The sequence below is a fragment of the Hypomesus transpacificus genome, chromosome 15 (genome assembly GCF_021917145.1).
Source record: "Hypomesus transpacificus isolate Combined female chromosome 15, fHypTra1, whole genome shotgun sequence".
Taxonomy (NCBI): Eukaryota; Metazoa; Chordata; class Actinopteri; order Osmeriformes; family Osmeridae; genus Hypomesus; species Hypomesus transpacificus.
Genome location: NC_061074.1, coordinates 11,608,899 through 11,630,190, shown reverse-complemented (window position 1 = coordinate 11,630,190; position 21,292 = coordinate 11,608,899). Strand labels below are relative to the sequence as shown.

At 47.1% G+C, this 21,292-nt stretch overlaps 2 protein-coding genes across 3 annotated transcripts in view; one reads left to right on the top strand and one right to left on the bottom strand.

The window, feature by feature from the left end:
- The window catches only part of LOC124477561 (mitochondrial intermediate peptidase-like), a 20,901-nt gene extending 12,848 nt beyond the window's left edge, over window positions 1-8,053 (top strand). The window contains exons 18-20 of the mRNA XM_047035440.1: window positions 215-288; window positions 6,202-6,318; window positions 7,032-8,053. Coding sequence (XP_046891396.1) covers window positions 215-288; window positions 6,202-6,302 — 175 coding nt within the window. The 3' untranslated portion in view covers window positions 6,303-6,318; window positions 7,032-8,053. The remainder of the gene's footprint in view (window positions 1-214; window positions 289-6,201; window positions 6,319-7,031) is intronic.
- Window positions 7,445-21,292, bottom strand: LOC124477562 (tumor necrosis factor receptor superfamily member 19-like). Of its 2 annotated transcripts, none has more exons than XM_047035441.1 (10): window positions 20,748-21,292; window positions 20,274-20,359; window positions 19,835-19,948; window positions 15,799-15,977; window positions 15,564-15,649; window positions 10,436-10,600; window positions 10,134-10,259; window positions 9,783-9,885; window positions 9,093-9,403; window positions 7,445-8,204 (listed from the first exon to the last, which is right to left on the bottom strand). In XM_047035441.1, the coding sequence occupies exons 2-10, from the start codon at window positions 20,337-20,339 to the stop codon at window positions 8,200-8,202; spliced, it is 1,155 nt and encodes a 384-aa protein (XP_046891397.1). In that variant the 5' UTR covers window positions 20,340-20,359; window positions 20,748-21,292; the 3' UTR covers window positions 7,445-8,199. The 2 variants fall into 2 exon arrangements, with proteins under 2 accessions (XP_046891397.1, XP_046891398.1); XM_047035442.1 differs by having other exon boundaries at window positions 20,870-21,292.

Genomic DNA, 21,292 nt, shown 5'->3' with positions numbered 1-21,292 from the left:
GGCCTGGGCTCAGTATGGTGGGGGGTCAGGGAGGCCTGGGCTCTGTATGGTGGGGGGTCAGGGAGGCCTGGGCTGGATGCATGTGATGGAGAAACGCAGGTGGCTGTAATCTCACATCATCACTCTTTCTTTCTCACTCCGTCTCTCCCCCCCCCCCACACACACACGTTTCTCTGTCACTCACTCCTTCTCACTCTCTTTGGTTTCTCCTCAGGGACATGGGAGAGCGCTACCGCAGAGAGATGCTGGCTCACGGGGGTGCCAAGGAGCCCATGCTGATGGTAGAGGGTGAGTGCTCGGAGTGTACACCTCTTTATGAACAGTTCACAGTTCACCCCACCTCTTCCCTGCATATCTCCCTGTCTACCAGTTCTGGTACTGTCCCCGGAAACCCGATGATTATTCATCATCTTTTATCTTGGATAACCAGGAGAATTGTCAGAAGCATCATATGTTATTGATTTGGAAGATGAAGTTATTTGGCAGTTTACCCCCTTCAGTTTTTCTGTTTATGTTGCGACTGTAACTGGCTGCTGATATGAGCTCATGTTTATGGAAGGTAGTGGCCAGTCAGTGAAGAGCCTGGTCCTAAGTCCTTCACTTAGGTATTCACACCTGCCCCTGTTGCAGTGGAGCTTGTGAGATCACGCTAGGGGCCTCACAATGGAGGATGGTGAGCATGTTTAGCATGCCCCAGCGCCCTCCACGCCCCGAGCCCGCAGCCACAGCCCCACATGTTGAGGTGGGGACGCGCCTGGCTCCCATCATCACACCAGCATTACCCCTCCCTCCACCCCCCACCAGCCTTATTCTCTAACCATGAACGGTGGACTCGGCTAACACAGGACCAAGGCTTCCCAACCGTCGTCCCCCGCGTGACCTTTGACCTGTGTTTGTCAGGTCCCGTCACGCCCTCAGCCACTCCTGTTCGGCACCCGGAGGGGGGGGGGGGGGGGGGGGGTGGCCGAGCCGAAGCCTCCTTGAGAGTGTTCTCTGGGGCAGGCCGGGACAAGACAGACAAAAAGCAGAGCGATGCAGGCGCAGGGGTTGGAGGGGGAGGGAGGGGGGGGGGGGTGTAAGATTAGGTGACGACAGCTACCTAACTGTAAATCTCTCCCCCAGGGTCACCCCCAGAGCCTCCGACATGACAGCCACCGAGGGGCCGCTTCCCCGTTATTAGATCTGTTTCTCAAACGCGCTCGCGGTTGAGTTATCTGACGGTCGCTTCTCTTGTGGGATCCCCTGGATCACACATGCTCTCAGAATGCGGAGAGAAATGCTCCGGTTAGTTGAAAGTGGAAGTACTCGAGTAGAGTAAGTTGAGTTCAGAGATACCAAACTTTTTTTTATTTTTTTTTATTGTCTTCCACTGCCATCTGTCCCATGATGGCAGTGATGGTCTGTGGTAAGCTGAAGACCAGCTTAACTCAAGATCCTTCGGGGACTGTGCTCCACATTCTGCCATACATCTGCCCTGATAAACCATATTATCATGACTGTTTCGGTTACCGTACTGTCAGAGATAGGAAGTCTGTCGGGAAGGCTATACTAGTCTCTGTTCGTAGAAACGTTTCCACAATATTGAAGTGGAGGCAATCATAATATGATTATTATTCTTAATATGACCCACACAGTATAGTATTGGTGTAATAGGGGAAATGTGCTGTCTCAGTCCCAGGATTAAACTCAAACAACGCTCTGCACAATCCTGAGGGCCACCTGTCCTGAAGGTGGTGGAGAGACCTAGCTTGTCTCTGTACTCCAGTCACCCTCAGGTTAGGACCATGGGTCAGAATACGTCCGTGGAAGCGTAACGAGCCCAGAAAGCCTCGTCGGAGGGCGGCTTCTTTATCTCCGTGGCTCCCTGCCCGCCTCTGGACGTTTCCCAGGCAAACCAGTGCTGAAGAGTAGCCCCCAGGATGAAATAGCAGCAGGAGAGAGCGAGTGCTGGAGACTGAGGGAGAGAGGGAGAAAGTGAAAGGTGATCGACTGTCGGGTCCGGCTGACTGAAGCCCTCTGTTCCTGGGCGCACACAAGCCTGGACCCGCCACAGAGTGGGCTTTCATGGGGCCGGCCGGTTCCCATAGCCTCCTCTGCCCAGGCAGGACCAGGGGGTACACCGCGGAACAATGGAGCAACGCAGGTACTGGAGTTAGGTCCCAGGACTCTGCCTGGCTCTTTGTGGCCCAGTTGGCCCAGTCCAGTCTGGATAGAATGACCCCTGTTTTGAAGTTCATAAACCTCGTGGGTCGGGTATTGTATTGAACTGGCATTGTTTGTTCTTTGTTCTGGCTCATGAAACTCATATTGAATCTTTTTCATCGGTACTTAAAATCTAAAGCAGGTACTGCAGCACTGGCTGGATATGTCATCGTTTGGTTGGCATGTAGGCCTTCTGTGTCACACAGTGGCAGTACTGGAGGCTGGGTTGCAGTATTTATGTAGGCTTGTACATGTAGAGTTCATTCGAGTTTCAGGAGATCTTTCCATTCTTTTCTTTTTTTCGGCACCTCAAAGCTGCCAACACAACCGCACCTCCAAACAGCTCCTTGCAATGTTTGTCATCGCCCTTGTCATGTTTGCCTTTTTTTCGGTCCTCCTAAAACACTGTTTTGAGAGAATGCGGCCTTCCATTACTTCAAAGCCAAATGACAGAGGTTGAAGGAAACTAGTTTGCCTCCAGGTGAGAGAGAAGTTAATTGCTTTGCGCAACTTGACATGTTTCAAATTGTTATGAGCAGAAACTTAAGTGCCAGAGAAATCTCTTGGGAAGTACTTTTAATCAGTAGGAATTTACCTCAACCTGATAGTGACCTTTAAATATAGGTTGTGTTTACCGCACCCCTCTAATATTGCTATTTGAATCTCTTGTAATGAGGAAGGTTGATCATTTCGATTTCAAACACTGACACCTCTATTGCCAAATGGCCACGTCGCTTTTACCACTGTGTTGCATGTTACCCCCGGTAATCCTTATCCCCTGTAACTAAATAAACGTCAAGGTGTGGCTGTTCTGGTGGATCCAAATGACGTCCCATCGGTGTAGTTGGCCTGGCTGGGCTGGCACTCAGATGCTGCTGAACTGAGAGCTGTACTGAGAGCTGAACTGTCCCCACGGCCCCCATTGCTCTGATCCCAGAGCTGTTGGTCATTTCACAGATAGCCATCTCCCACCACCCGACCCATGTAAATAAATACAGCAGGCCTCTATCCACGTTATCCGAGCCTGAATCCGTTTTTGTTGATGATTCTGAAGTGCTGTGTTCCAGGGAAAGTTGGTATCCAATCTCTCCAAACGGTGGTCATAGCAAGCACATACACATCAAAGCTTCTCAAATGTTCCGAAATATCTGTTAGAAAATGGATATATGCTGGTTACCCTGTGAGCAACGGGTTCTTAAGAAATAGTTTCTTTTTGAGTTTTTATTTTTTTCTTCTTCTCCAAACCTGTCTTGAACTGACATGGGTTGGTCCTCCTTTTGGATAAAAGACTTTTGAAATATTAGACCTCTGCTGTCCCTGCAAATTACACCCTTTCAACCACCAGAGAAATGGCTCATGCATTAATGCCACGGCCTCACTGATCTATTACTCTGGGTTCCTTTCAAGTTGGGCTTGGAGCACCGTGGTCATTATTTCACTGGGGTTTGTTGGCCTTTTTGGCAGGTTGTGAAATGATGTTTAATCAGACACTTTCAGGGAGGAGGCCTGGTTGGACTTGGGATAGCCTGTTGAACTAACCCTGTTGATTGTTGAATCTTGGCGTGTTGGCGGCTTCCAAACCCAGGCCTCCCTTGACGGGTGAAGAAGCCACACCCTGTGTTGATTTGAGTTTGGAAGAGATTGCGTTCTATCAGATACCCATGGTCAACTTGGCTGGTGTTATTCCCGTGGGTCATGGTGTAAGAAATTAGAATATACTAATGACATATGAAACATTTGAATATACCCATACATTATATGTAACTACCGTAAATGGGCCAATATCTTGAGGGCTCAATGACACACATGTACATATGGTACAAAACTACTTCAGTTTCCACCCTCCCTGTTAATGCTTTTCAATCTGCCAACATTGTCCAACAGTTTGTCGTGTTTCAGAAACGACCGGATCATGGCAGGACACCATGCTGTGAAACGATCCATGGAGATCGTATTCCGGCTCCAGTAGACTTCTTTAGTTCGATTATGATTACATTTCCAGACACACATTCAAACTCCACAGCCCCTAACCCACAACACCGATATCTGTGTTGTGTTGGCGCATCCCTCCATGGAGTTAGATTTCCCCGACCAATGAGAGGCTCTCGCATCAGATATGACAGTGGGTGTTATGGCTGTGAGGTTATCTCTCTGCATTCCTGCCTTCCTCTCCCCCAGCTCTGAGCCCTCCTCCCCTCTCCCTGGTTCTGTTTGGTTCGGTTTTCTTCAAGCTCTCCTGCTCCTCAGGTGACGACACGCTGGGCTGGTTACCCTGGTTACTTTGACCACCCAGGCCTATGAACACTAGAGTCAGCAGAGTAACAAACTACTGGCTATTGGCAGCTTTGCTTGCACCTTCAAGATGCAGCATATGTCACAAAACCAAATTGGTGTTGACCTTAATATCCAATATTTAAGAGAGTCGGTCAACTCGTTTTGTCCGGATGTTGCTATTCAAATTCCAAACCTAACTTGATGAGCCAACAAGAGATTCAACTCCAGAGATAAGATCCACTGGTGACATAGTGAAGTCTCCAATCGTTATGCTGACTCACAAGTCCAGTAGCTGCAAAGCAAATGACCAACCTCTGGTTCCATTGCAGTACGGCTCTTACGTTCGCAGGCTCTGTAGGTCAAATGACCCTGGGGTCCCCCCCTCCCTCTTCTGTTTCCAGTCTACAGTATTGCTGAGTGGGCCTTGACCCTGGCGCTTCACTACTTCATTCATCAAAACCAGTCAAGTCCGAGGCTCACTGTTCCCCTAACGTTTGTCTCCAAGCCTGCCACACCGCAAGCCAAGCCCCAGTGAGGACATTTTGGTCATTAGAGAAAGTGCAATTGATTTCTGTGGACAGCCTGGTTCGACCAGGTCACTGGAGATCTGTCGACACATGCAGAGTAGGGTGGGTACCATCCTGCACTGTCCCTCCAACCCCCACAACACAGCAACGTCTTGATTCGTGGAGGTGTTCATTCCCAAATTTTCGAAAATAGGTTTTTACCACCGTCAGCCACAAGCAGGAACTGGTCTTTAATAGAGCCCTATCATGTTCATCTGTGAAGACCAACTCTTTTCATGTGGGCGTCTCGTTCCTTGGCTTCAGAGGCCTTGCGGCTATGCTGTGGTCGTGGCCCTGTGTGCGTTAGGACAGGGCGAAGCCCTGGCCCAGGGGTAGGGCGCGTTAGCCCAGGGGTAGGGCGCAACCACTGGGTAAGAGGAGCCCAGCGTGGTTCTCATGCCAGACTCACAGCTATACCAGGGCTCAGTTTCCACCAGCTTAGCCAGTTCTAGCACCGCAACTTCTCAGAGATCCCTGGCCTTTGTGTGTGTGTGTTTCTGTGTGTGTGCGTGTGTGTGTGTGTGTGTGTAAGAGTGAGAATAAGTGAAGGGGGCACTGTGCATGTCCATGTGTGTGTGTGTGTGTGTGCGTGTGTGTGCGTGTGTGTGTGTGTTGGAGGTGACCCATGCAGGAAAGAGAGGAAGGGGGAGAGAGCATATTTACATTGGCAGCCACACAAGGGGAAATGAACTGACTTCAAAGCGGGGAGTGCAGCGGAATTGTAAAGAGAGCGTGTGTGCTCCGTGCATGAGCTAGCAGCCACACAACACAGACAGATATTCCGAGTGCTGCTCACAACAGCTTGTTGACGGTAGAGCTCTACAGTACGGAGTCACCAGGTCTGACTTCATGACACTAGAAAAGTACATTAAAGCTATTGGAATGAGGAGAGGTTTCCCAACCAGGTTAGACCATGTGTAACTCGTCATCTAGCCGTCTTGCTATGGAAATGTAGGCTAATTCAATCTCACTGACTGTGGGTCACGTCCTCTACAGGCTAAATGGTCATAACAGAAACGATGCCGTTCCACCCGTGCTGAGATACACATCTTCAAAGGGGGCTGGTGTCACAGCTTGCTATGTGATGGCTTGGAAGACCTTTTTTACAGGGCGTGTGTTATGAACCACGCCACATTGATGGTGTGTATGTCTCCGCTAGGGATGCTGCAGAAGAGGCCGACAGTGGAGGACTTTGTGGACGCGCTGGTGTCTGAGCTCAACCCTGACTTTGAGACCTTCATCATGGACTCCGAGGGCTGACAGAATTCCGTCCATGGTGAGAATGTCTTGGGAAAGAACTACATATCCCACGAGGCAATCGAAGGCCGGTGTCCCTCCAGGTAGAACACAGGGAGGACACTGATACTTGTCAAACGGCACTTTATTGTTGTTGAATGTCACTGGTCTGAAGTTTTAAAAATGTTTCTTTCCTGCATATACATCCATATGAACTACTTTGGTACTATGAATTACAGAGGACATGTGGTTCATGAAACCTTCAGCCAATTAAACCATACTACAAATATTACAGTAATATGAATGACCGTCATAAAAGTGCAGTGTAATGTACTGGATTTATAGATTTTACTATCTTGTAAAGCAGAATATTGCTTTGTAATGGTTATGTGATTTTCTCCATACTTTTCTTAATAAAAATTAATCAACAATCTGACTAAATTCCTCCAAGGTATGATCCAGTAATTGTTATTTCCTGTTCAGATTATAGAGGAAGAATACCGAATGTGTTCTTCCTGTCATTTGCCAGTGTTTTGACTTCAAGGCAATACTGCTCCCTATGTTTTGTCTAAAGCGTTTTTGGTGCAGGAGGGACGATGAGGAGAATGAGGGGGGGGGGGGAGGGTAAGGGATCAGATCATTCCTAGGTGTTGTGAAGAACGATTTAAGGGATTTCTGTTCATTCGCATGAAGTATACTTCCGACTGTGTCGACTGACTCAAGCTTTGCCGCCTGTTGCATCTGTTTCAACAGATTCCTGCTGTAATTATCAGGGACCGAGGCTGCAGCTGCTCCTTAAACAATGTCCTTACTTGCCTAGTGAGGATGTAAAAGCGCTGGGGTAGGACCTCACCAACCTGTGAACATGCTATCAAAGGAAGTGAGCAGTCACCGTGTAACCACATGTATATCCCTTCCAGTGAGACATTAATAGAAATAAAAAAACAATGCTAAAATGACTTATAGAAGCAGGGCTGTAATTGTTTCTGTCTTATTTTGATCCTTCTCCAGTTGAACATTCTTGTCTGGGCAAGCGATGTCTTGAATTGGGAGTGTCAGAGAAGACCCTTCGACTAATTCCAGTAAATAGTGTCAACTGCCATTGATGCAGTTTTGCAACTGGACCTCTTAAACAATGGTGGGAAGGCAAAAAAATATATATAACGTTCTTTTTTGAAGTTATTTATTTACAAATGTAAAATATCAAATGCATTGTGGAAGTGAATAGAATGCAACCACCTATGCTTCAGTTGCAAAAAAGCAGGCATACTTACTTGTCAGTCTACAAAAATATTGACCTATTTCCTATTTTACAATATCTACAAACAATTCATATATCATACGTTCAAACATTGTCTTGTTCAGTTTTTGTATCTAGATTTTCTACAAGGTGCATCATATCACAGGTATTTGTTTTTTTTTTTACATGTTTTTCTTAGGACCTTTATAAGGGCATATCAATTGTAAACTTGAAACAACTGCTTCATGAAACGTCAACTGCCATGTTCTGTACGTAAAACAGTTTACAGTCACGTGAGCGAGTGCACGACATTCTCAAGTCCAATATGAGGAACTACTTCTAGTCACATTTGTCCCTCAAAAGTTAGTCAACGCGTCTCATTCATTGTTTGAACTTCAAAAGTCAACCTCTCGACCAGCAGGCTCACATTGTGCATAGTTTGTCTTTCCTTTATTCTTTCAGTCTCCTCCCTGATGCTTTTGTTTGCCTTTATGTACATAGTCTCTTCAGATGTGTGATAGGCTGTGGATCACAAGTTGATTAAAAGAAAATAGTTTTTTTTTTTTCTTTTTTTTTTGTTGATGAATTGGTGTGTGTGGGCTTGCCGTAATCTGAAACGGGATCTTGCCGTTGTCGGGTCCCGGTGGTTCAAGGGTGGAACACGAGCCAAATAAATCCATGTCATCCTGAAGGGGGGGGGGGAGAAAAAGCCCACAGTCATTAGTAATCTATCCACCAAAAGCAAACTAGAGGGGGAAAACTTAGTTCAGAACAATATCACTTCACAACATCAGAAGACTGGACTACTGGGACACTGCCTGGCTGTATTTTATGGCTGGTTCCTGTTTTCATCGACAAACCACTGGCCCCAACAATCAAAGGGAGTCCAACAGTTGAATCATTTATCCACCAAAAAGAATCTGTGTGTCTGTGTACTCTGTGTGTGTGTGTGTGTGGGTGTGTTTGCGCGCACACATATTGTGAGACTGTGTGTGCACTAGGAAATCTCTTCTCAATCAGTTTGCCTTGACTCCTCGGCTTCAGTTTGGCCAACCCCTCCCCTTTCACTGGTGCAGCTGAAGCTCGACTTGGCAGAAACAAAGAAGCTTATTCGAATACACCAGCAAATTGTGTGTGTGTGTGTGCATTGTATCCTGTCCTGACTCTCCTGACAACCCGCTGCAACCGTTTCTTATCGGTGACTGTGTGAGAAACAGTCATTTGTTTGAGGGACAGAAGCAAGGCTTTTCTTTTCTCCCTCACAGCTCTGTCATGCCATCGTTTATTTAAGGCCTTTGGTTTCCTGAGCTTAGAGGTGTTTGCCCTTGCATACTTTCCCCCCCCACATCCTTGACACTGTCAAGAATCATCTATCACTCAATGCATGGCTGGAGAGCACCGTTGGACATGCTAGAGTGCTTTTCGATTCATTCAGTCCTCCCACGCTCTTTATACTGTACAAACAACACCGTAACCTTGTTTGAGGAACACACTGTTTGCATTGCATGTACAATATACAACAGGGACCATTATTTGTGTCTCGGTAGTTTGTCTAGTTTCGCCGGGGCGAGTACCTTCCAGGGAAGATGGCTGCTGCTTCGGGAGTAGAACCTCCGTCAGAGCCCAAGCGTCCTCGTAGCACTCGCTGCCCTGTTCCACTGAGTCCTCCTGGGCTTCCTCCCTCCACCTGCATCCTTCATCGTCCTCTCCCCTGACCTCCTCTCCCTCCGCCTTCGCCTTCCGCGTCGGTTCCTGGTGGCCGAAGCCGTCGTCGACCTTGTCCGGGTTCTGTGGGAGCAGCCGAGTCTGATCGGTCTCTCCTGAGAGAGAGTCTGGACGTTCTCCCGGACAGGCCGGAGCAGGCTCCTCCATGGGGTGTAGGTGTCTGGGGAGAGAAGGGAGTGCAGAGGCCAGGGTCAACATCAATCTCTCCTGGTTGTGAGGACCAAGGCTATCTGTGGTGCCGAGGGGAAGCTCTGACAGTGATCTCCCAAACAGACCCTGCAGATGCCAGAACAAGACCGCTGGCCCAGCCCTGACGTGTAAAAGAATGCGTCTCTGATCCAATTTGAAGCAACGCCGTGACTGTCTTCGTTTATGACTTTCGCAGGGCGACGTGCTTTGGGCTCACGGGTTATACAAAGGATGTGCTTTCTCATCGACCGTGGAAAGAGCGCGCGAGCAGTTTGGCGATTGTTCTCATGTTGATTGGTTGGTTCGCGGTGCACGATGAGGAGTGCTGACGCTGTGCGATGCTTACTCACCCCAGGTGGAGGCTGTCCTGAGACGGGAAGGGGCTGGTGCCTTGGCTCTGGCCCCGATCGCAGCTCTCGTCACAGCACAGCGAGGGGATCAGGTGGACGGGACCTGGGCGCCGCACAAAATCGAGTCAACACCAACCCGCCAGATGTTCCCCCATCCATAAATGAACATACTGTGCTCTCGAAAAAGAATCTCGATATGAATATGACATGGGGGAAAAAAAGGATTCAAAGATGGATCTCTCTCGGGTCAAATGTTTTGCAACGACCCCGGGTAAAAGAAGAGCATGGGTTAGGACGTGTGGGTGGGCTGCAGTAGATCCTAAACCGTCAGTGGGCTGGACCCGAACCTACCGCAGGCATGGCCCGGGGCCAGGTGACACTGGCAGCATGGTCTCTGTTGGAGCTCATGGAGCCTGCGGCGGTCCAAACAGGACAGCTCCGCCCCGCTGTACGGCCCCTCCTGCGGCCTCAGAGATGCTGGAGAGACGGGGACGCGACATCACCACGAGACAGCGCCCAGCATAGCCACACTCCCTTTAGCGCCCATATAGAGAACCCACTGGTGGGATACTAAATCCAACACGGCGTCATAAGAGTTACCTTTTCGAGTTGAACCGTCTACAGAGTGTGCGCGCGCGTCATGGTCGACTCACCACTGGGCTTCTTCTCCAGTAGCTGCCTCTTGCAGTATATGACACAGAGGATGAGCAGGGCCAGCATCACGGTGGCCAAGGCGCTGCAGATGACCGCTGCCAGGGCCATGTCCCTGGGGCTGGTCACCACTGAGGGGATGGGCACCAGGTTCACACGGCCGCTACCTGCAGGGGAGGCAGGAGGAACAATGACCACGAGTTCACGAGGCGGTGTTCTGGCTTGGTTGAGTCTACAGTGGTGCAGGATTGGCACGGGCCTTGTATTTTTCTTCATCTTGGACCTGTGGAGTTTCCTAGGCCGGGGGCTGAACAGTTCAAAGAGAGAATGCCTGGATGAGATCCTGACAGTCTCGCTCTCCCTGTGTCTCTCTCTCCCTGTGTCTCTCTATCCCTGTGTCTCTCTCTCCCTGTGTCTCTCTCTCCCTGTGTCTCTCTCCCTGTGTCTACTTCCCTCCCTCCACCTCTCTCTCTCTCTCTCTATAAGGTGAGTTAGTCATTTCTCTGCCTCCACCCCTAAGGCTCTTACATGCCAGTCAGACAAGTCGTTAGGCCTATGATCAAGGCAGTCTGACCAGACGTTTGAAACAGGCCTCAGGTTTGAGTGTGCCTGCACAAGCATGTGGGTGCATAAGAGTGTGTTTGTGCATTTGTGCATGTGTGTGTGTGTGTGTTAAACTCAAGACTGCAGCTGTTGTAGCCACAGTCATAGCACAGAGGGAAATCTGATGTCATTGTCTGCTCCCGGCCTCAACCCCAGATTGTTCACACACTGTCACATCAAGAGTTCTAGCTTTGATAAAGGACTTCTCCTCACAGTTTCCAAGAAATGAATTACTAGGGTTTAGTATTCTGGAAATCCTAACTGTAATAACAGGCTCTCATGATACAGTTTAACAACCTCTGCAAAACAATCTGTTCAACTCTACACAAAAGCTAAATGTGACGGTACTTTTTGCAATTCTATGGATGCATTTAAAATAACTCATTTAGTCTAAAGTCTTCCTGAAGGGATACCGGACCATGTTAGGAGACTGAGACTACCATAAACACTAGACCAGCTAGATACCCGTCATTACAAAAACTGTAAGAAACTGAATAAATAAAATACCGTGAATGACTACATGGGGGATTGGCTTGCAATCTTGACATTTCAGTACAGGAATCAAAAAGCTAACAGGGTTTAGCATTTTTTGATTCAATACCTCTTTGTGATGCAACGTAAACAGTACTTTGTGTGTGCCAAGCTTTTAATATTTTTAAGCGGATAGGGGATAAGGGTATTTTTGAACTCCATGTACCGGTAATAGTTTTTTTTCTTTCTGTATCAGTCAGTTGCACTTCAAAATTCAGTGTGGCCCTAGGGCAAAAATAATGACACTTTCAAACATACATGGTAAGCAAACAGGTGATAACACCTTATTAAAACAGGATTAGCAGGTTTTAGCATAGTCTTCAAGTAACTGTTAGATAGTAACTAAGTACATAGAGTTAACAGGTTTGACAAGAGTCTTTGCTCTTTTCAATTTAAACGGAGTGTCGAGGCCATTCTACTGTACCCCATTTCAAAGAACATAAAAATTGTTTGAGACGTCCTTTCCATCGACACATTAGAAAATAGAAATTCCCCCAAATTATCCATCCACAAAATCTTCAGAAGGATAAGACACCTGCTGATCCAACACCACAGTATTCTTTGCAATCATATTCTCCCTCCATCTCTCTACGGTGTAAGAGACTTCTCCCTCCATCTCAACGGTGTAAGAGACCCTCAAAGCTACAGCTCAGATTCAGCCTGTCTTGTGCATCTCCCCCACACCGCACACCGTCTTATCAACACTCACAGGCACAGCTGCAGTAAACACAAAGAAAGGCCCGTTGAAGAGACCTCACCTGCCTTATCGCTACCCACCGCACTCCACCAATAAACCACTTCTGATATACAGTACTCTGCTCTCCTTTGTGTTGGGTTTGCAGATTGCCGAACTACTGCTCAGGGCTAGTCGGTACCAGACCTAACAGGGGAAGGGCACTCAAACCAACCAATGGCAGCTTCTGAACGTTTCAAATTCTAATGCTATTAACCTATGGCACTTTGACCACTTTATTGAAATGACTTGGAATTTACCCAAGACAGTTTGATTAACATATGCTCTCATAATTGCAGCCATTTCAAAGTTCTCCTGTGTTTGTGTGATTTTACAATTTGGATACTTGCTTGATTCAGCAGAGATACAGAAATCTGCTGCCCTGAGCATAAATATATATGTAAGGGCTTGATGTACAGTAAAGTATTTTTTGTGTTTTGAAGGCTGAATGCTCTTGCTTGGCTGCTGCTTGTACAGGCATTTCTGTACCTTTCAGAGAGTTCCAGACAGCTCCCATTAAGGTGTTTTCTGAACACTCAAGCATGCACCTTCAAAGTGAGGACAGATACTGCAGAAGACGTTGAAAGGTTGAGATGATCTGAAATGTACAAAATTAAAGAATTTAGGTTTCCAGTTCGGTTAAGAGATGTTCGTGTCTTTGAGAAACTCTTGCCAGTAGCCACAGGCCTTATATCTAGGAAAAGTGTTACTGTAGCATGTAAAAGTGATAAGAGAATGTTCCCTGTCAAAGGCCTGGCTTGCATGCTTGGGCCATTTGCATCGCATTACTTCAAATGAAACTGAACAGACATCCTTTGTGCATACTGTGAAATCCTGGTTCTGAAAATATTGGTGCCTATAATTTTAAGTTTACAGATTGAGAGACCTCCAAACAACAGAATGTCAGACTGTTCAAGGCACGAAGTCATAGCCAACATTTTTGTTGATGTTTTTTTATTATAAAACCAGTAGATAGACCTCGCCATAAATCTATTTGGAAATTAATAAAAATGGCTGAACACTAAAACGGATGGTCAACAGCCAACTTCAACAATTCTACCATGACACTAAAGAGGGGGGGGGCTCAAGCAGATGAAATACATTACAGCGGGCTGAAAGAATCCATAAAACACAATCTCGTTTTAAACTCCACTCCAGAAACTTTTGGGGGTTGGAGTGTGTTGAGATTTACGGCCTTCTTTGACAGCAGCATCACCGCACAGCTGCAACGGTGCTTTGGGCTAGCGTAGCCTATTAGCGTGATCTGCCCTTTTCACCACTCTCCGCAGGATAACGACCAAGGACGAGAAGCTACAGTTAGCGCTCTGCCGAACTCGCAGTAGCTAACTATCGGCCGGCTCTGCATCGAGACACAGTGGCCACCTTTGCCCTTTGTCTGCTTGTCTTGCACTTTTGATAGCAGACCGACAAAGACCCAGAAATAGTTTGTCATAATAACTAATTTATTTTCTGTTCTTTTGTTGCTATCTGGTTATCCTTCAGTCAAACTACAAAAAAGAGAAGACCAGCCAAAATTGAGCAACCAAAGAAGGGAATGTGACATGGCTTAATGTTACACAGACCCAGGAGTGATTTTAGACATAAAGCTCTACTGGGGCACAGGCCCCTATTCATATCCCTTTTTTTCTTCCAAACTTGCTGGACACAATACACTACTTGGCTATAGAAACTCCCCTTGCTTAACCCACTATACAACAGTTCAGGAACGCAAATTTGATATCAGCTTTGGCAGGGACATCAATAGTTAATGCGAGCATGCAATTTTGTTCACATTCATTTTAGCACATATACTGTTTTTTGAGCTTCATGTCATAGTTAAAAATTTTTTGTCAAAATAAGATGATCGGTAAGCCTATCATTTAGAAACTTTCTTTCGTTTTGTCATGATTTCTTAGCCTACCTCAATTCTGACTTGTGTACCGAGTCCGACACCTGGACTTCTGTGTGCGTGCTGCACTGGCTATTTGGCAAGCTCAGAAGAGCGCACTGACATGGAATTCTGCGTGCATCAGTTCGTGTTTTCAGTCAAACTGCCTTGATTTTACAAGCGTTGGTTGGGACACGGCGTTTATTTTTTCCGGGATTATCAATCTAAATGAATGCATTGCATTCATGCATGACTAATAAAGTAAATTGTTGAAACTCAAACTTTTGATTTTACTGGGGCACACCAGATTTATACTGGGGCACGTGCAGGGGTGTCGTTAGACCCTTTTTACCCCAAGGGTCTAACGACAACCCTGCATAGACCGCTACATCTAGAGGAACAAACGCTCTCAAGATCCTGGAGACGTCTTCTTCTCTGTGACGTGGGGGTGCTAGACCTGGCTCAGCCGGTTTGAACGCCATTGCTGCCAACAACAAGTCTGCAGAGACAACTATCAGGAAGTCACACTCCATTACCAAAAGGTATAAGTTAGCTAGAACGCTCGCTGTGTGTGGGTGTCTAAAATCATAAGGTTCTACTTAAGCACCCCTAATGGCCGGAAAAAAAACGGATGGTAATTAGACGTGTGGCCTACTGGAATTTAATCCCCTCTTTGTGGAAATACAACCCCCCCTCCACCCTCCCCCTCTCTGCTTGGAGTAAGGCATCTGGGGATGAATATGAGGCAGTGGTAAATCACCCTACTGTTTAAACATGTCTTGGTGGTTAACATGCTAGCTAACAACACTGTAGGATGTATAAGATCACTTCCACACCACCAACATAAGGTAAGTATAGGCAGTTGCAGTGTTATTTGTGTTCGATGTGACATATTGTGAGAATGGATACCTAATGGTGGACACAAATGACTAAAACCTAAATAAATCCAGTCCTGGCAAGACTGGCTGTTATGCTAGCCATATCCATTTCAACTTTTATAGCCTCGCTTGTAAAACTAAGCATTTATTAGGGCATAAAGCATAGCTGGCTAGTACAATGAGGAGGAGTGAATGAACAAGGTTTTTCTCCACCGATTTAAGGGTTGTGGTCCTGATTACTCTCAGGACTTTGTGCTGGCTTGTTTTATAAGAAGGTATGTGCTTTGTTGTGGCATTACTACATTGACGTGCGTTTAGAGTCTTGGGTGTACATCTGGCCCCAAGTTCAATAGTTTGAGCAGTTGATGACATTCTCATTCAAGGTTTTCGTTTGTCTCAAATATCACTGCTTGCATTCCTTGGCCTGACTTGAATGGTTCAAATGATTGAAAATAAGTTTCATACGGATGGACGAATGTTTGTGAAAGATAACTCACAGTGTGGTTCATAGGGAGGTGGAGGGTCTCCACAGGGTATGCATTCCATGTCTTGGAACCCACTTAGCTTTGTCTTCCGGTAAAATCTGTTAAAATACGAGGACCAATCATCAATGGCCAACAGTTACTCAAGCTGTGAGCAATTTTAAGGCTGTGCCTGGAATTATTAGGGAATTTATATCATGACACGGTACAGCTGAATTATTTTTAGGGATTGGTGTCAGGGTGCCCTTACCCAGGCAGGCAGTCTCCACACACTGCATTGCTGGTGGTGGAACAGTTGCCCTTCTGGAAGCGGTTGATGAGCCCACAGTCCAGGCAGGGCTTGCACTTCTGCAGGCTCCGGTCCTCTTTGAAGCGACTGCTCCGGCAGGGCACACACCGGGCATCCTCTCCGTAACCAAAGCCACATTCCTGGGGGGATTAAGAGGAGAAATCCCTTGGTGGAGAGGTTGGGGCGAGGGGAGACCTAGAGAAAGACTGTGAATGTGGACAACCAGGGGTCTAGAATCAAACAATGATCTTGGCTCACACGATGGGAAGGGAACAATAGTCTGCCTTTTTTGAGAGTCTATCTTACACTGGCAATAATCTCCCTGACTCTCCAAATCAATGAGTGGGTTTCCGCTGCAGGCCTCAGAATGGCCTGCCATTTAAATGATAAAGGCCATGGTGGACACCCACTGTTGTATTATGGCTAATTTATTGCTGGAGCTTTTTGTGCTCCTTCCTCTCTCTGAGGAGACTCAGAGAGTGTGCTGGTGATTGAGAGGCCAGCATGTAAAGGCAGGGCTTCGATAAGGGGGCAGGGATTCCAGAGAGGTACACAGGCGTATGATGCTGAACGCCTCCCATGCCCCTTACAACAGGCACTGCTCTTACCCAGAGATAACAGCAACCCTCCCATATTTCGTCTCACATCGAACACACAGACCGACTCTGCGGGCGGTCAACGACAGACTAGATCTGCCCTTCACAGCCCTACTTCCACCCAGAACGAGCATGTTGCAAACAATGCCGATCGCAAAGCCATTAAAAACGGATTGTAAATCATCACTCGGTAGCATGTGACCAGTGTGCGTCGGGCCAAGCGGGCAAAGTACCGCTCCAGTTCAACACTGTATCGTGTTTCGGCGATTCGCAGAGGGGCAACCTCGATTTGGTTTGGTCGTCCAGGGACATTTACATTCCGGCTGATCGTCGTATCCCACACCGAGGAAAAGGAGCCCACTGGAATGACATCAGTCTTTGTGTTGTGTGTGGCAGCTGCCGTGGTCGTCCCTGGCTCACCCACAGTCGCCCCCTGCGTTCCCAGGCCAGGGGCATGGATTAGAGGTGGGGGGATTCATATATCATTTGCGTGAATGTCGGCTTCAAACGCTGCGCCTCTCTCTTCACCCGTGTCCCGTTTCACCGCCTGGGCATGCAGTCTCGACGGAATGTGGGCACGGGAGCCGGGGGGGGGCTGGCAAGGGGGTGAGGGAGGGGGCGGGAGGGCGGGATGTTGGCCCGAGAGCAAAGAAGCGATCACATGGTGGCACCACGGAGTCGGAGCAGAAGAAGACGAGGAATTTGGTCCTTTCGGCCGGACACATGCTAACCGACATCGGACCTGGGATGGACTGTGGCCACAGGAGGGCCAGGGGGCAAGGCTGCAGCTGCTGTTGTGGGCTAGCCATATAAGGCCCTGCTCTCCAGCAATGCAGGACAGGGTGCTGAAGACAGATAATTTGTGTGTGTGAGTGAGTGAGAGACAGAGACAGAGACAGAGACAGAGAGAGAGAGAGAGAGAGAGAGACAGAGACAGATACAGAGAGAGAGACACAGAGAGAGAGACACAGAGAGAGAGAGAGAGAGAGAGAGAGAGAGAGAGAGAGAGAGAGAGAGAGAGAGAGAGAGAGAGAGAGAGAGAGAGAGAGAGAGAGAGAGAGAGAAAGAGAGAGAGGATGATGACTGACAACTTAGGCGGAAATAAAGATGACCACTGGCCTCTCATGGTTAGAACTCGGAGGGCATGACATTGCTGCCCTGTAGGGATAATCAAGTACAGAGACCCAGGCAGAGCAGCTGACTTCCAGGGCTGGTAATGAGCCCAGGAGCCTGGGGTTTGTACCAGCGTGAGTGAGGCCAGCTGCCGCGGAGCACCTCAAAGTCATTTTGGATGGCTATAGTGTCCCATTTCCAGATGGGGCCCCCGGGAAGATTCATCCATTGCCGCAAAGCCTAGCGCTGGCACCAACTCTGCCCATGTGGCAGCACATGGCAGGAGGAGCCACTGGCACGCACACAGGGCAGGGCCAGTCACAGAAGAATAAGAACTTTGAGCCGACATCTATCTGTAGCTCATGTATCCATGTACCTCAAACATTCAATAACTCCATTGAGGAGTGGTTCCTGTCATTACTTTGTCATAGCTAACATCAAACATCCGTGCAAGATCTCCCCCATGCCCTGCTGAGGAGACTGCACTGAGGTAACATATCTGATAAAAGGAACATAAAAGTCTCTTTCAACTTTCTTTACAAACAGAAGTGGATGTTAACTTTACGACAGATTTTTTAGGCTATACTGCTTTTTAACCCTTGTGCTGCCTTCGGGTCACAATGACCCGAAGATAACACAAGGGTTAAGAGAGCGAGCGCGAGAGAGAGTGAGCGAGAGAGAGAAAGAAAGTGCGCTGGGGTAAAGCATGTTCGGGCAGGAAGATCAGAGATTAAGAACAAATCACAAGAGTCTCCAGGGGAGGCCAGTCATCTGATCTGCTAATTAACGAGCAGGGGAAAACAATGTGAGGTTGTTAGCGTGGTGTGCCATCTCACATTCTCCACGCACACACTCTCAGACTCTAAAACGTCTGCATTCAGCATCTCTCTCGACATCAAAAAGATCTCGCTCTTTGCCAGGGGCATTGTTTTTCATGCCAATGGCTTCATGCACATTTTCCCATTCTAACATCCATCTAGCCCTGCCGGTTTGATATGTTGCCAAGAGAAATAGCACCACACCAAGCTAGGTAGGATGCTATTGACGGAGTGACAATGCAAGGGAGGATCTTTTTAATAAAGGACTTTTCTACTGACTGGGTGGGTATTTGAGCTGGGAAGCTAATTAAGGTTTGCGAGCTCGCTTTTCACTGGCTTCCCTCCAGAGGGAAGTCAATAAAAGTTTGGGGGTGGAAAAAAAGAAGAAAAGAAAGGGGGGAGAACTAAAGAACATTCCTTGTGGAACTATGGCAGCCTCCAATACTCATCCCACCAACATGCACTTCTCCTCTCCTCAGAGATCCAGCATGAGATGGCATCTCGCTGCTGCACACATTGAAGGAGGCAGACAATTATTAACTAGGACCCCGGGGCGTCCAGCATTCGTGCTTGGCAAACTGGGAGAGGAACATGAGATCTACTGAAGCATGCCTCTAGTGACTGCAAGTCCATGTGTACCAAGATAAAAGGCATGGTTGAAAAACAGCATGTGCTAAACAGATGTTGAAAGAGCATTACAGCCTTTTCTCTGTCTCTCTCTTTCCCTCTCGCTACAAATGCCTACCTGAGAACATTGTTAAATACTTTACTAAGTTGGGTCGAGTTAAGGCTTGGTTGAACAATATTGCCTCACTAATTGCCTCTGTACCTTCCAGCGAATTCTACACTGTGCATCAAAATCAGTGTCTTTGGCAAAGCCAGGGGGAAAAAGTCAGAACCCACTCAGTGTACTGCGACTATATGCATTGCTTCTCTCAAACAATTGAAAAAGTAAGTCGAACAAGGAACGAGGCGAAAAACAATGGACACCATTCAGCTGCAGAGGGTCAAAAGTATGGGTGTGACTGATTAAAGAGGTTCGGTGTTCTACAAAAGCTAATAACACTGTGGCTGTTTTCCCCGTGAAAGAGAGGAAGTCATAAATAACCAAGGTCCCCTGGATAAGATTCACTTCTCTAAACACTGCTGTCCTGCATGTCTATTCGTGAACTGGACTTTTTCTCCCTCGCAAGGTCATTCAGTTCATGGAAATTACAATACGATTTGAGTTAGTTTAGCTTCTGCTTGATCATGGTTTTAGCTCTGTTGCTTTTTAAAGGTAATGGCAAAACAGCAATGAGTTTTCCTTATAACTGCGGTGGACATGAAGCTACTGTACCATTGGGGAAGAGTCCAAGTTAGAAGCACAGTACATTTTTCTGACGATGGGTACAGTTATGCATGAAGAGCTCAATTACCCGGTCTTTGTTTTAAAGACGATACAGTATGTCATGTTATTAGGCCCCAAACCTTTGATAACTCCTGTCCAGCGTCACACTGCTTGCAGGGTTTACAGTTCCCAAGCTGATCCTTGTACTCCTGTTCTCTGCATTCTCTGCTCTCCTCCTCCGCCCTCACAGGAATCTGAGAGGGAATAACAACCATTTGATACTGGCCAGTTAGATTCCTGTGTTTCAACAACACTTTCATCAGTAAGAGATAGTGTGGGCCAGAGCCAGCAACTGCCCCCCCACCCACCACCACCACCACCTCCACCCTGATTGATCCACAGGCCTTACCTCTATTGAATTTTAAAGTCCTTTTCTGTTGCTTGCTAATTTATCTTCTGTTCATATCAACACAATTATATGACCCACTGTACTTTCGAGATGAACTGTTGAGAATAAATATGCTCTATATCTCTATATTTTGTGCAAAGTTTAAAGAAATATTTAGTACAATGACTTACCAGAGATGAACAAATGATGTGTAATGACAGTAAAAGCAAGCAGCTGTGTCCAGGTATCCAGGCCATTTTCAGCGGCTTTTGTTTGGCTGTTGAAAAAGGAGATGGTAAATTGACTTATTAAGCATTAACTATCAATTTATTTCCATGTCATCCTTTCCCAAAAAACATCACAAGTAATCCCCTCTAGTTTAATTGGTAGTTTCATAGCTTAGGTGCTTTATTTTGAAACGTTTACTACATTTTTATCACAAAGTAGTACGTCTATGTAATGCAAGCAAGTTGGTGTTCATGACAAAATACTAAGTAGATGCAGCTTGTTTGGGGTAATTCGTGCCCACATGCCGTGGCCAATAAAGATATATAATAACCTTTAAAAACCTTGTACCCTCTTGAGTGATGTACGATTGTATTACAAGGAATACATATTCGCGTACGCACTCCGTGCGCACACATTCCGTGACTTAAACTACCTACTATAAATGTTTTGTAGACCACTTGGGACTTGATTCTCGTTTCCCCCGGTACTGCGATTGTAGTAGCACCCCGATACCGATTATTGAGCCTCCTACATCGGGCTCCAGATCATTCCAGCTCACCGAAGTGCTTCCCTGCGCCCGCTCCGCTCCAGTCCTCACGAAGCACCGAAATGAGGACAAAATCAGCGCGGAGATCAAAGGCAAGGATGGCTGCGACCTAAAGCATGTAATCGGATCCCTGATCAGCAACTAGATGAAAGCACAACTAAGTGCGTGGACATTAGCGCTCAAAACAAACCAATATGATCGTATGACAATTACAAAGCAAAATATTCGATACACTCGCAGGCTAAACGTAGGACTAGAAGAAGTCTGCAAAGAGCAAGAAGTCGAAAGGATTATTGCTATTCCGCTTTGAAATGGCCTGCCATCCCGCTTCCAGCACCGCCTCCCCCTATGCGATCGCTGCACTGTTTGTTTGGTTTATCTGAGGGTTCGCTGTTTGATGCCTGCCTCGGGTTTGAAGTTGAGCACAGCCCTCAA